This window comes from Miniopterus natalensis, chromosome 2 (assembly GCF_054644295.1).
Source record: "Miniopterus natalensis isolate mMinNat1 chromosome 2, mMinNat1.hap1, whole genome shotgun sequence".
In the NCBI taxonomy this organism is placed as follows: Eukaryota; Metazoa; Chordata; class Mammalia; order Chiroptera; family Miniopteridae; genus Miniopterus; species Miniopterus natalensis.
Window position 1 is genome coordinate 51155858 of NC_142082.1, and position 15473 is coordinate 51171330.

At 33.5% G+C, this 15473-nt stretch overlaps 1 protein-coding gene across 14 annotated transcripts in view; it reads left to right on the plus strand.

Moving 5' to 3' along the window:
• MYCBP2 (MYC binding protein 2) overlaps window positions 1-15473 on the plus strand; it is a 256390-nt gene that overhangs the window by 170739 nt on the left and 70178 nt on the right. For all 14 annotated transcript variants that reach the window (XM_016216450.2, XM_016216454.2, XM_016216451.2 and 11 more), the window contains 5 exons: window positions 1502-1557; window positions 5262-5377; window positions 7162-7259; window positions 7964-8080; window positions 8776-8916. In XM_016216450.2, the coding sequence (XP_016071936.2) occupies window positions 1502-1557; window positions 5262-5377; window positions 7162-7259; window positions 7964-8080; window positions 8776-8916 (528 nt within the window). The remainder of the gene's footprint in view (window positions 1-1501; window positions 1558-5261; window positions 5378-7161; window positions 7260-7963; window positions 8081-8775; window positions 8917-15473) is intronic.

A 15473-nucleotide genomic window follows, 5' to 3' on the forward strand; every position in this document is an offset into this window, starting at 1 on the left:
AATGGAAAACACATTGTACTGGGAATCTGGAAACCTGTGTTTTTCTGCTGTTAACACCTTTGTAATCTTGCTAGACTTAGCCTTAAGTTATATTTTTGTCATTTAACTTTTTAGTAGGTGAAGGCAGCTAGATCATTTCTAAATCACTTTTATGAAAATAGGGTAGGGAAAGGAATGGGGTTTATGAACAGTGTGGGTGTGCTTTTCTTTGCTAAGGACAGTACGAATTAGAAATGAATGAGCAGTTGGAGACCTTTACCTGAAACTTGAAAGACAGCGATGAATATGGTAATGTTGCAGGCACCTAAAAGTATCTGGAATTATGTGACAAGTTTTGTGTACCTACAGCCCACTTTTGTCTTTACAGTTCATCACAATTTTTCAGATGTTTTCATTATTTTTATTAAGGAGCTTATGTTACAGATATAGCCTCAGCCCTCTGTAAATCCTTCCCCGGACCCATTCCCACCCCTTCCCTAACCACTATTCTGAATATAATTGTTCTCATTCCCAAATATATTTTTATACTTTACCGAACGTAAATTTATCTATAAGTAATATGTTTAGAATTGTTTTGTATGTTTTTCAGAAGTTTATAAAATGGCATCAGTGTTTTGCTAACCTTGTTTTTGAGGTTTAGCCAGAGAGCTGTAGTTCATTCACTTTAACTGCTTTAAATTAAGTATTCCAGTGTATAACTGTTTCATCATTTGTGCATTCTCCTGTTGATGGGCATTTAAGTTGTTTGTAGTTTTTTTTTCACTATTACGAACTATAGTGAAATAAACATCCTTTTATATGATTCATTTTGTATGTGAGCAAGAGGTTTTTTTTCCTCAAAGACATATATCTAGAGGTAAAATTGCTTGATTTGTAGGGCATGCATGTCTTCAGCTATATTAAATATGACTAAAACTTACACTCCCACCAGCATTGTATCAAGCGCTAGGTACTTAATGTTTTCATCAGCACTTGGTTCTTACCAACACTGTTTAATAACTGTGATGTGATTATTTTGTTGTTGTTTTAATTCGAATTTCCTTCATTCCCAATTTAGTTGAATAACTTTTTAGATGTTTTTTGGCCTTTCATTTTTCTTCTTCACTGGCATGTCTTTCCTCACTTTTCTTTTGTGTTGTTCCTTTGTATTGATTTATTTATAATATCTCATTTTGGTTATATGAATTACAAATCTCCTTCTCCCTGGTGAAAGCTTATCTTTGCTCTTTCTTTATAGTGTCTTTGTTTTGGAGAAATTAAAAAGTTTAATGTACTAAAATTTCTTCTAAATTTGTAGATGCCATTATTTTTATATCTGCATCTTTAACACATCTAGAATTTATTTTTGTAAATTGTATGATGTAGCTAATTGAGGTTTTTCTTTTTATCCTATTATATGGTTAACCATTTCTCTTAGTACCATTTATTGAATGCTCTATCAGTACAGTAAGCAAGAATGTTTTTAATGATTTTGTGATTCTTACTGGTCTCTTTCTTAAAGGTTTATGAAAATTACTCATTTGAAGAACTGCGTTTTGCATCACCAACTCCTAAGAGGTAAGGATCCTTTCCTCAACACATATCCAAAACATGAGTTGTCTACGGCTTGCAACTAAAATCATCCTGCATTTCAACTGTATTTTCCATAAATATTTTATGGCATTTTTAAAATTTTTAGTAGAGATCTACTACAAATTTTATAATGTTTAGATTTACAGGAGGAATAGTCAGCTATAATACTGCCAATATGTTACATAATATTAAGATGACAGAGAAAGAATAATATCTGTACAGTTGATGTACTATAGAATTGGAAGAGGACGGGGATAAAAGGGTATGGAAAAAATTTAATTTAAAAATTGGGAAAAAGATTAAAAGGCAGAAGAGCCTGTAGTATGTATAAGGAAGGCTAATGAAACCTACTAAGATAAAGCCAAATGCAACATATAAAATGCATAGTGTTCCAAAAAAAAAAAAAAGGAATTGTACACCTAAAATCTATGTAATTTTATTAACCAATATACCACCCCAGTAAATTCAATTAAAAATAAATAAATAAAAGGAAAAAGAATGTAAAATATCTCATGAATAATTTTTAATATTGATAACCTATGAAAATAATATTTTTTGATATATTGGGTTAAATGAAATATATCACCAAAATTCAAAAAAAGAATAGTATGTAAAACGAATCAGCCCGGCCAGCATCACTTAGTGGTTGAGTGTCGACCTATGAACCAGGAGGTCACAGTTTGATTTCTGGTCAGGACACATGCCTGGGTTGCAGGCTCAATTCTTAGTAGGAGAAGGGAAGGAAGCAGCCGATCAATGACTCCCTCTCATCATTGATGTTTCTATCTCTCCCTCTCCCTTCCTCTTTCTGAAATCAATAAAAACATGTATAAATAAATAAGTAAATAAGAAGTAAATATAAAACATATCATTTGGCTTATTTTGTTTTGTTTTTGTTTCCTTCTCTCCATCTAATGAGTTGCAGAGCAACTTCAGTGTACTTTTGATTATGAAGTCTTAATTTTTCAGCCTCAGAGTAATTCTGTTAACCCCAGATTTAAGCAGATTGTTTTACTTGCTATTTTATTTGTTGGTTAGGAAAAATACTTTTTAAAATAGATTCTTGGGAAAAATTTTTAGAGAAAAAGCTCCAAAGTAGAACTGAAAAAAACATAAGTACTTATACATTTTATTGTACTTTATCAAATACTTATTAGAAATTAACAGGTTACTCTGACTTTATTCTGACAGTTATGCAAAGTAGAGTTTTAATACATAGTCTAGAGAGTTTTTTGTCAAAATAGTCAAGTTTTGAGAATGCATCTTTGTCTAGAAATAGTTAAGTAGTATTTTGTCTCTGGCTTAATTTTAGTTACAAAATATGTATACAGTGGAAGCATATGATTTTTATAAAATGTTAAATAGAAATTAATTAGCCATTTGCCGGTAAATGGGTTTTCATATGCATTGGGCATTTTTTTTTTTTTTAATATATCTTTATTGATTTCAGAGAGAGGAAAGGAGAGGGAGAGAGAGAGCTAGAAACATCAATGATGAGAGAGTCATTGATCGGCTGCAGCCCGCAACCCGGGCATGTGCCCTGACCGGGAATCGAACCCTGATCGCCTGGGTCGACGCTTAACCGTTGAGCCACGCCCAGCCGGGCTGCATTGGGCATTTTAAACCTAATTAAAATAGTCTTTTATCCGGGTAAATACATTTATTCATCAAATACTGTTAACCATCTGCTCTGTGAAATACACTGGTAGAGGCTCTGGCATACTTTTCTGAACAAGATAGACAAGGTACTGGCTCTCATAGCATTTATATTCCTGTGGAGAAACAAACTATGAGTAAGTAAACAAAATAGTAATTATAAATAAGGTTACTTGATAGTGATAGGGTTAGGGGAAGTTCATTCTAGGCAGAGAAAAATGGGTGGATGGAGCTTTTGATGTGTTTGAGGAACAGAAAGATATCAGGGCTGGAGAACTGTGAACAAGAGAGAAAATAAAGATGCCATTAGAGAACTATATAATGGTCATATAGAGATTGGGAGGCTATTTTAAGGAATTTGAATTGTATTCTAAGTGAATTTATTTGGAGGGTTTTAAGCAAGGAGTGATATAATCTGATTTATAGTTTTAAAAGCTCACTCTGGCTGCTCTCTGGAGAAAGAATTATAGGGAAATGAGTGGGAACAGAGAGATGAGTTTGACTATTAAGTGATTTGGACTAAGAGTAGAATGGAATTAGCAGTGGAAATGAAGAAGTGAATGGATTTTGGATATACTTAGAAGATAAAGCCAACTGCCTTGCTGCTAGAATAGAAATAGGAGGGGGAGGAAACAGAAGAATCAAGAATGATTGTAGATTTCTTCAACTTCAGCAGCAGTATAGAGTAGCCATATTGGAGTTGGCCACCTTTGGCCTACAGACCAATTCAGGCCTGTTTGTTTTTTTTAAATAAATTTGTATTAGAACACAGCCTTGCTCATTAGCTTATGCTTTGTCTCTAGCTTCTTTCTCACTACATGTAATAATTTTGACAGACTGGCACAATAGACTGAAGTATTATTACAGAAAATGCTGTTGACCCCTGCTATAGATTATCATGATTTTTATGGGACTGACAATCCTGCTGTTTTGTTTTGTTGGGTGGTAGGATGAGTGGGAAATAAGAGTTCTTCTTTGGATATATTGCAATTTAGATGCCAAGATGCCTCTTAGTTCTCTAAGTAGGGGTATTTCCAGGGTAACTGAAAATATCAGTTTGAAATTCAGGGGACAAATAAATTTTGGAGTCATCTATATAGAGATGGTATTTAAAACTAAGGAACAGATGAATGATCAACTAGAGAGATGCTATTCAAAGAAAAAAAGGAGACCTAGACCCAAAACCTGGGACATTCCATTGTTAAAGGGTGGTCAAATGAGAGAGAGCCAACAAAACACTGAGAAAGAATGGCCATTGAGTTTAGAGGAAAACCAGGAGGCTGTAGCAGAAGCAAAAAAAGAAGGCATTTCAAGAAATTAGGCGTTTTCAGCTATCACGTGTTACTGAGAGATTGCTAAGGATGAAGGAACGACCATTGAATTTGGTGGTATAGTGATGACTTTGTCATAAGCAATTGCAGTGAAGTGTTGGGAACAAAAGCCTAGTTAGGATAAGTTGTGGAAGAGAATTGGAAATGAGGAAATGGAGATGGTGTTTATAGACAATTCTTTAGGCAAGTTTGGTATAAATGGGAAAAGAGATATGAGACCGTATTTGAAAGGGCTGTAAATCAAGATGAGAGATTCTGAGGTTTGTTTGTATAGAGATGAAAGAGAAATAGAAAAGATCTAGTAAAGTGAGAGAAATTGATGATGAATGAGAGAAACCAAGGTAGTTATAGTGTGGAATTGCTGAGGCAATGAGATTCACAGCACAAAGAAAGGGCTGACTTTGAATAAGACCCAGGACACTTCCATTGCAACAGGAGAGAAGGTAGAAGAAAGTAGGTTTATTAATCTGATTGCAACTTTGAGATTGTATCTCTTCTGTTTCTCACTGAAGAAAGCGATGTCTTGATCAACAGAGTGAGGAAGAGAGGTAATGGAGGTTTGAGGTGAGAAAGAAAAAATGAAATTTAGTTAACTTGGAGAATAGGAAAACATACTATGGTGGGACAATAGGATTCATTGTAATAGTTGTCAGCTGTTTAACCAAAAGTAAATTTTCTAATATTCATCTTACTTCTTTTCAGACCCAGTGAGAATATGCTGATCCGTGTCAATAATGATGGCACTTATTGTGCAAATTGGACTCCAGGGGCTATTGGACTCTACACTATTCATGTTACCATTGATGGCATTGAAATAGGTATTTTTCTTTTTAAGTTATGGGTTACATAGTGCAAAAAATTAGAATTAGAATCAAAATCATCTTTCTGTTCTAGTTTTCACTTTAATTTGATCATAGGCATGGACAGGTTTTATAATTTATTTGGGGCTTCATTTTCTCCTTTATTATAAGCACTGAATTAGTGCATTCATAAGGTCTTACAATTTTGTAATAATTTATGTTGTCATTATAGCCCTTGTGACTCCTTCCCTCCGTTCTCTAATGTGACTGGTTAGGTATGATTTCCTGCAAGCTGTTATGTAACTGTGTACATACTTTGTCTCCTCCTCATGGTTACATCTTTCTTCCTTTCCTGGCTGTGAGCAGAGACCATCTCATTCATCTTTGGATCTCCCAGTCTAGCTCAGTGCCTGCACATAATGGCTGCCTAATAAATACTTGTTGAGTGAATGATTTCCTTTTTCCACCACTAACGTAGAAAAGTGTATTGCTTTTACTTAGGCATTAATCTTTTTTTTCCTTTATTTTTAAACTATCCATATAATAGGATAACAGTATAACAAGAAAACTAAGTGTCTCTCCATATGAATTCTGTGTGACACTATCTTTCATGATGCTCCTCAAGAAAAAGGGTTCCTATGATCAGGTAGATTTAGAAAACATTTTCTAATATACCATCGTCTCATCTTAGACATTCATAAAATTCACATTAACATATTAGGGATTCCAAGAAGTTCTGAAATTAAGAATCTTGTCTCAGACGGAAAAAGACAAGAATCATATGGTTTCACTCATATGCGGGATGTAAAACTGAAAACAACAAACGAACGAACAAGGTTGCAGTTCATTCCCCAGGCCCTGATCAGGGTGCATGAGGGAAGCAACCAATCAGTGTGTCTCTCTCACACTGATGCTCTCTTTCTCTCTCCCCACCCCCCTTCCACTCTCTAAAAATCAATGGAAAAAAAATATTCTCGGTTGAGTAATAACAAAAAAAAATAAAAATAGAGATAGTCAAGAATGGCTTCATCTTCACTAATAGTAGGGTGAAGGAAACTGCTACAAAGTAGATAAGAATACTTAGTTTTTTTAATGAAACTGAAGAAAAAGATTTGTATTTGCATGGAATCACTTATTTTCTCCCCTAACTTTCTAACTCAACTTTCTCCCAAGGTGACCAAACTGTCAATAGACTGGGGCCTTGTTTGACCATAGGCAAGGGGAAATGATAATTCATTAGAATAATTATGATAATAATAGCACCTTATATATTTTAAATCATTTCATTCTCACAGCAGCTCAGTGAGCTAGATGCTATGCTTGTTTCCATTTTATAGATGAAAAAGTTGAGGCACAGAGAGTCAAATAGCAGCAGATGTGGGAATAAACAATATAGTCTAATGTGAGCACCTTAGCTTTTAACCACCAAACTGTGTTGCATATTAGTGCTAGAGGTGATTGGTATAGATGATGAGTGGTACTCTTGATTTGATGTTTTGAAATAGTTTAATCATACGAAGGTTTCTTTTTAATTTTTTTATGATTTCATATGTCTAGATAAAGAATGTGAGCCCCTCCTCTTTTCCTTGAACCTTCTTTTTCTTGATTCCCATTTGGAATCTCAGGGCCATTTTTCAAATATTTCTCTTTTTTAACTATAAATATCAGTCATCTTAAAAGAACAGAATTCTGATATTTGTTTCAACTGTTTAAAATAGCCTGTGATTGTATATAAGGTTAGGTGTAAGATTCTTCCCTTTCTTGTTTTCTCAAACATTACAGTTCCTTTCCTTTTCTTACAGATGCTGGCCTTGAAGTAAAAGTCAAAGACCCCCCAAAAGGGATGATACCACCAGGAACTCAGCTGGTCAAACCAAAGACTGAACCTCAACCAAATAAGGTTAGGGTAGGATGAAATCAGAACCTGAATCTGTCAGAGATTTATTAATTGTTTTCACTGATGCTTCAAGGTTGCTGCCAAGCATCTATATTTTACTTGATTTCAATATTTGAATTCTAACTGTCCCTTAATAATTTCAAAGAGTAGTTCATGGTAATTCTAATCATTTCAAAATCTATAACCTGTACCTTTTGGCTTCTTTGCGTAATAATTTAGTAATTTATAGGCCTGTGTAGTTTCTGTTAATTGAAAATTTACAACTAACAAAACCTATTGTTCATAAGTGTATAAAGTTTGCAAGGTTAAAGTATCCTGTACTACTAAGAAAAATTAATTTCCTTACATTGAAAGTAAATAGAGGAATTTTTGTAAACTATTTTTTAAAAAGGAAACATTGGTAAAGAATTTATATTATACCTTTCTAAAAAGAAAAAATAGCTCTTTTCTCCTTTTTATCATGTCTTCAAAATTTAGAGAGGAAGGTATAAATATATATTAATAGTTTTTTAATTTTTTTCAGTAGTGTACATTTTAGTTCTGTTGTTATAAATAAACTACTGTTATTTGCACAGGGAAAGCAGCTACAAATAATTTTGGAAACTTTCTCAGAATTAATAATACTTTCAAATCTGTTTAATTTTGTCTCTTATTGCTTACAAGAGCTCTATTCCATGATTTCCCTTGTCTGTCTTTGCTTTTCTCAGGTTCGAAAATTTGTGGCCAAGGACAGTGCAGGGCTCCGTATCCGTAGCCACCCTTCCCTTCAGAGCGAGCAGATAGGCATAGTGAAAGTAAATGGAACTATCACTTTTATTGATGAGGTAATTTATAATGAAACGCCTGGTAATAAATCTTGGACAGAAAGTTTTTGTATTGTTTACACAATAATCAGGTTACTAAATTTTATGTTAGTATATGTTTTAAGTAGTTTGGGTAGTATTTGGAAAATTGGCAAAATATGTTCATTGAGTTTCAAACATTTCACTTGTTTGTCAATAAAAAAGTAACAGATTATATTTTTAACATGAAAGGAACTCAGTTAATATAGTAGTCAGAACCTGTACAAATACTCATTGAAAATGGGTTCATCTTGAATTTTTAAAATGTTGTTTGTTTTTAAATGTGTCTGTCATATTGCTTTAACTTTTACGTACATTTTTCTAATAATACAACCAAATAACTGATTATTAAAATCTAAATTGAAGAGAAGGAAGACTTATGTTCTTTTGGGAAATGTCTGATTTTATGTTTAAAGTATTTATCTTAAAGTGTGATTTCTTTGTACTTTTACTCCTAAGTGACATTATTTTTATAATCTCACCATGTGAATTATATTGCTTGGCATTCCCTTGCTGCTTTTTTCCTTAAAGGTTCTCTCGTACTTAGTTTCAGTAAAAACTAGATGCTTAATGTCCATGTCCTCCATTATTTGTCTGCTTTGTAGCCTTTCAGCCCTTGCTAGCCTCATAGGAGTTACAAGAGGGCATGGCTTGTTTTTGTTGGTTTTTTCTCACAGATCCACAATGATGATGGTGTATGGTTGAGACTGAATGATGAGACAATAAAGAAGTATGTTCCTAACATGAATGGTTACACTGAAGCCTGGTGCCTCTCTTTTAATCAACATCTTGGCAAGAGTCTTCTGGTCCCTGTTGACGTAAGTAAAAGGTTATTTTAAAAATCATTATAGGTGCACTCTGTCCTCATTACAGGACTTTCTTTAATTAAGGCTTTTCAGTTCTGAGGTAAACCACAATTAAATAACTTTTACTTTATAAGTGTTTGAATTCTTGAGAGCTTCTGTGTAATAAAGGTGTTTGGCAAAGCTGAGAACCTGAATACTTATTATAATCCATCACAGGCAGAAAGTAATTAACTGGGTCCACTGAGTTCTTTCAGAGAGGTGGGGAATGAGAGTGGTTGCATATTGTTTTCCTTTCTTATTCACACTACTGTTTGGAATGAATTCCAAACTAAGTTAATGAATTTAATATTATTATATACATTCAAAAACATGTATAATATATTTGTTTCTTATGTTGGCATTTTTGTAATTAGTTCTCTGTGTTTTGTCTAAGTTTGAATGTTTTCTTTCTTGGCTTATAATACTACTGTGTTAAAATAAGATGGATTTATAGACTTGTAGTGCTTTCGTGTTCTAGTTTAATCTAAATCTTACCATCTAAGAGTTCATTGGATCTCTTTAAGAAATGCAGAAGAATATTTAGAACCAATGTTCACAAGATTTCTGCATCACTATATGTGATAGTAATTCACAAGTCTATAATTTAAACATAAAAATATGTTTCTTCCTTTTCATCACTATCAAATCTATGTATTCCTTAGAACACTGCTAATAAATAACACTGTTAAAATTTTATTTTAAAAAAACCTTAATATTTTAAACAGTTGAATTTCTTAAAAATCATTTTATAAAGTTAGCTTATTATATCAAACCATTCAATGTATTGTTTGTTTTTCTCCTTGATAGTCCAGAGTGATGTTCTTCAAACGGGCAGTTATATAAGATGATTCTTTGGGAAAGAAAATACAAGAACTTCTATTTATATTTATTGACCTCATTCTTTTTTATATCCTTTTGTATATTTTTATAATAGTACAGTGAGGAGATATCTATATTTTTTTTACTAATAAATGTTACTTAAAATAAAAGCTTGGAGCATGTTGGCCTCCTATTCTACTGAGGTTAAACTAAAAAATAACAAATCTATAATTAAAATTTTAAATTTTAAATAAACCAGATATTAAATTTTCCTCAGATTTGTATCTGCAGGTAAAAATGAAAAGGATTTTGACCCTCTTGAAAAGAGGCACTACTCTGGAAGAAAAATAATAATTCTTTATCATCTGTGGCTAATAAGTTGGTCTTAAAGGATTTGAATTCATTTTTCCATTATAGTAACCAAATATTCCTCAGGATTATGAAAATTATATTTTAAATGAAATAACTATAACAGCCATTTTATTTCTTTTGTTTACAGTTTACTTTTAAAATTTTCACCTATTTAGACTTTTTTGTTTTTTAAGTCCCTAATAAGGCATTATCTTTACTACCTCCCACACTCCAAATTTTTTTTCCTAATTTCTTTGCTTGTTCATTCAAAGAGATGCTTTTGAGAGAGGAAGGCAGTCACAGATAAAACAAGAGAATCAACAAAAGTAGAAAAGAAGAGCAAGAGTGCTGTGCATTGAAGTTCTAAATTTCATGGTTTCGTTTTAGAACATTGATGTTCTGTTATTTGATGCTTTAAACCCCATCTAAAACACAATTTGTAACAGACAGTGTTCTTGAGGCCAGAGAGAGAAGAACAGTAACAAAGGTAAGAGAGAAAGCTAAATGGAGTGATCCTTGTTGATGGGTTTTCACTGAAATGTGACTGAGAAGGTTGTCACTGACCTACTTTAAAAAATCTTGAAGATAGAAAGTAAAATAAAGTAAGTGGCTTTTGGTATTTTCTAGTCTTCACATTAAAGAATGACATGAGTTCTATTTTCATGTAAATCAGAGTGCCTGATATCACTAAGAATAGTGAGGTTTTTCTAGTTCCTTTATTTGAAAGATGGAAGCAACTTGGATTTTTATAAATTAAAGGAAAGACACCAGTAGGAAAGGGGTAAGTTAAAGATGTAGATAAGATGTCTGAGAACTGAAAGAGGAGGAGAAAATGGAATTAAGGCCATATTTGGAGAGTTGTTTCTGTGAAGGAAGAGGGGATATGTATGGCAATAGATATGATTTTAGGGATGGAGGGAGGACAGGGAGAAGTTGAAGGATACCATGATCCTTCCATAAACTAGAAGAGAGGAAAGCGATCAGTTGAGATAGAAACAAATGAGTTATGTTAATAAGGGTTCAGAAATGTCATAAAAACTTGGAATAATGTTTGATAGAAAAGGAAGAGGGATCTGACGTAAAACTACTTGTTTTGGGATTATTGGGCCACTACGGACCTAGTGAGACCACTGGATGGATCCATTCTGGAAGCCCTTTCTCCCGCATAGCCTGAAGTGTCCAGAATTAAAAGAGCCAAGAAAGCAGATTATAGCAATAACTGGAATTTTCCAAAGTTCTCTGACAGAAAAATAAGGTTGAAGAGGAATTTCAGATGCTGATAGAAGAGCAGTGAGATCACCAGCTGGGATCTGGCCTCAGTGATAAATGTGAAGGGACAAATGGAAGGCTCAAGGGACTTGGAGGACTTAATACAATCCTAGAACAATATAGTGAGTGCACTGTAGTTAAAGAGTTGGAAGGATATAGGCAGTTTGCATGTTAAAGTAGAATATTTGAATTTGATTTCATTGTTAGAGCATTTTATTGAATGAGATGGCCCATCAGTGTGGCCATGAAAGAGCTGAAGTGTAGTGGAGGTGAAAGTCATTGGAATTGCTTCAGCCTAAGAACTAAAAGTCGCCCAGCCGGGCGTGGCTCAGCGGTTGAGCGTCTACCTAGGATCCAGGCGATCAGGGTTTGATTCCCGGTCAGGGCACGTGCCCAGGTTGCAGGCTGCAGCCAATCAATGACTCTCATCATTGATGTTTCTTTATCTCTCTCTCCATCTCCTTTCCTCTCTCTGAAATCAATAAAGATATATTTTTAAAAATAATAATAATAATAAAAGGCAAGGCAGTTGAATGATCATCCCCATGGACAGGAAGACACACAAGGTTTAAGATGAAAGTGAGTTTGTTTACCATTGGAGGAAGGGTCCCATTACATACAATATAAAGGTTTGGAGCAAATGGGAATAGTTTGTTGTTGAATCAGGAAGAAGCATAGAGCAGTTTTGGTGTAAAAATAAGACAACAGGTAGATGACATAAGGGATTTTTTGTTTGTTTGTTTTATATGGTGACTCAAGCTGATGGGATACAATGTAGCAAAATTAACTGGTCTAGGGCTCCAAACAGATCTGGTATAAAGTTGCTTCAATACAGGTGTTAGATGAGAACCCATACAGAGTCAGAACCTGGCTAGTTTTCCAGGGTTTTGTCTGCAGGGACTGGGGCACGCCCTTATACAATCAGTAAGTTTTTAGTGAGTACCTTACTCTGTAGGGCTCAATGTGATAGGGCACAGAGGGAATAAATTATATTTTCACAGAGGGAATAACAGTTCCATCTCATCCCCTAAATCATTTGGTCTGGCCCTGCCAAGACAACCGCAGACAGGACTTGAAATTCAACAAATCTAGAGGTGTTTTCATAGCTAATTTTTAAGTTGATAATTTTGTATCGCCCATGGATGAAGTTATAAATATCCAAATGGCCCTTGGCAGAAAAAAGGTTCCCTCCCCTCCCCTAAAGGAACTAACACAGTTAAATAAATGCATCTTGTTTCTTCTTCCTTTGCATCTCTTAATACATTTACTACTGGGAAAGCACTTTACACTAGTCTTCCTTTTCAGTCCATTTGTGAATAAATCAACAATAATTCTGGCTTATAATTGCAAAACACTGATAAATAAAAACAAAATGAAGGACCAATGCCACTAACTTAAGATGCAAAAGTACTAAAAAGCTGCCTTCATCAACCCTGACATCTACCCCTTCAACCTTTTGTAATGAAAACAATTTTGCCTTCTCATCCATGTTTGCCTTACTTAGGTCCTGACTCAAACAGACTTTTGAGAAGAGTTGGGTGGGGGTTGGAAATTTAAATGCTGCCTAAATATTTAATGAACTACTTTTTAAAAAGAGATTACCATAATCATATTCAGAATAAACTTTAAAGTGATTTTTGTTGCACTGTTTTGTTTATTTATTAATACTATACAACTCTTGTTTTCATTGTAGATATGTACTTTAGCTAAATTTTAGCCACCTAGCAAGTTCTACTTAAATGTCATTACTTTACTAAGAAACAGTGGCATCCTCACTTATTTCAAATGGGACTTTAACTCTGTTTTAGCACTTTAGTTAGGCACTTATTTAGAGATTAAATAGCATTAGACATTCATATTATAACTATGTATTTTAAAAATATTTTTAAATTAATAGGAAAAATAGGAATAAATATGAAGGATGCAGATTCTTTTTTGTGAGATGCTCATGGTCTATTAGAACTTCTTTCCCTTTTATAGACCACTGTGTTCAATTTTATATCTTACAGTCTTATTTTATGTTGTTTCATTTGTCTAGAATGCTTTTGCTTTCATTTGTTCCCCTAATATTTTCTTAGTTGACCAGGCTCAAAAATTTCTCTTGAGGTTTTTCTTCTCTGTACTTCCCAATAATGCTGTAGCTATTAATTTATTAATTGTTCATTCAACAAATATTTATTGATTCTTTATTATGTACCAAATGCTAAGCTGAGAAGTAGGTGTTGGGTGGAAAGGCAGAGGGGAGGGATACAAAATAAATAAGATGGAGTACAGTTCTTGTTCTGGAGGAACTTGCTATATAGTGTGATAGACATACTATATTTAAATAATTAAGTTGCATTGCGATAAGTTTTAGAATAGCTTCACTTAGGAGGTAACGTGTAAGGACGTCTAAAAGAAAAGTTGCCAAGAAAAAGCAAAGGAATTTCCAGACAGAATCAAATGTCCAAAGTTATGGACGTATGCTGTTTGGTAACTAATAGTTTATATGAATGAAGCAAATAATTGGGGTTAGAAGGTGTAAAAGTACTGGGGAAATTAGGTTTCCTTCTCTCTTCTCAGGTAGTACTTTGTAAAAGCAGAAAAGGCTTACTTCTTTCTCTAACTACCTATAATGTTTAGTTGTTTTTTTCTTGCCTTCTGCCCATTTGTATTTATATACCTTTTATTTCTGTTAAGCTCCTTAAGGGTAAGGATTCATATATGGATCTCTTCTTACTCATATTTGTTTCTTCCCAAGTGTTAAATACTACATTTTGTTCATGGTAGGCTTTGAACATTTGTTGAATACTAAATTTTAATTCTTCACATTTGGAATAATCATGCTACTTAAAAGAATTCCTAAATATATATGCTCCTTGTCTTAATTCTCTAACTTAATTCTCAGTGTGGTCCTGTGATGTTAAAGTATTTTAACATTCTCATTTTTTTAATGACAAAAGATAGCTACCCTCCCACGATCACAAGTAAAAGTAGTAGAGCTGGTTCAGGACCCTCAGTTGATGTGCTTAAAGCCCATGCTTTTATGTTTAGTCTACCTTAATGTAGTAGAGAGAGAAGGATAAGTATAGTTATAAAGGGATGAAGTAAATATGCCTATAAAAATCATATTACTTTGGCCAGAGCTCCCAAATTAAATAAATATGAATATTCATGACCTTAATGGTTGAATGAGAATGAGTACCGTGATATATGTTGCAGATGGCATGGGGTCAGTCTGAGAATACATACCTGGGGAATGTTAATTTTAAATTAAAATTTTGAAGATTTGGAAACTACAAAATGTAAGCTAGTAGAATGTTTTATTTATCAGGGAAAATATAAGTAAAAAAGAGAGAATTAGTTAAGCACATGACATGGGAGACATTTGACTGCCTAAGACTAGAACTTAAATTTTTTGGAAAACAATTTTAGTTCTAGGATAAGGAGGTATTTAGTGACTTGAAACTTAGAGGCACAATTCTGTGGCTACTTTGTCAAAAATGAAGTCTTCCAACATTATGAAGCAAGCTGAATGGTAGAGAAAGTTTATATCAAGGAAAGTAGATGGTGCATCATTAGAAATGTTATATCTTTAAAGTGCCCATATTATCTGAATTCTTGCAGAAGCAACATTGGTCTCTGACCATCTCCATGCATTTATACAAACCACTTCTTACCTGCTTAGGCTGATTGGTGTTCAGATATAGAAAGTAGGTTGATTTTTCCAAAATTGGGAGCACTGATGATTTGAAGGAGAAATGAAGGGAAAATATCATTTGGCAGTCTCTCTTAGAGAATTACCCAGGGTAACTGGTGAAATTAGCAAATGTTTCTTGCATTTTATGTCCATTTTCATTCTTTTGGGATACCTACTGATGTGTAGTAGTCACAGCTTCAACATACCTCAAGTTTCTTGGTTTTGTTTTATGTATATGCATAACCTGGTTTTTTAACCTTTGTAAATAATAAATATTTACTTAATGTACCATTAGTGAATGTGCCTTCCTAGACGATTATTAAAAGCTTCATTTCATACTTTACTTTGGTTCTTAGGTTTCCTAAAGAGAATGAGATTTAGATAAGTAAAATAATACTGTAATTATTTGTAT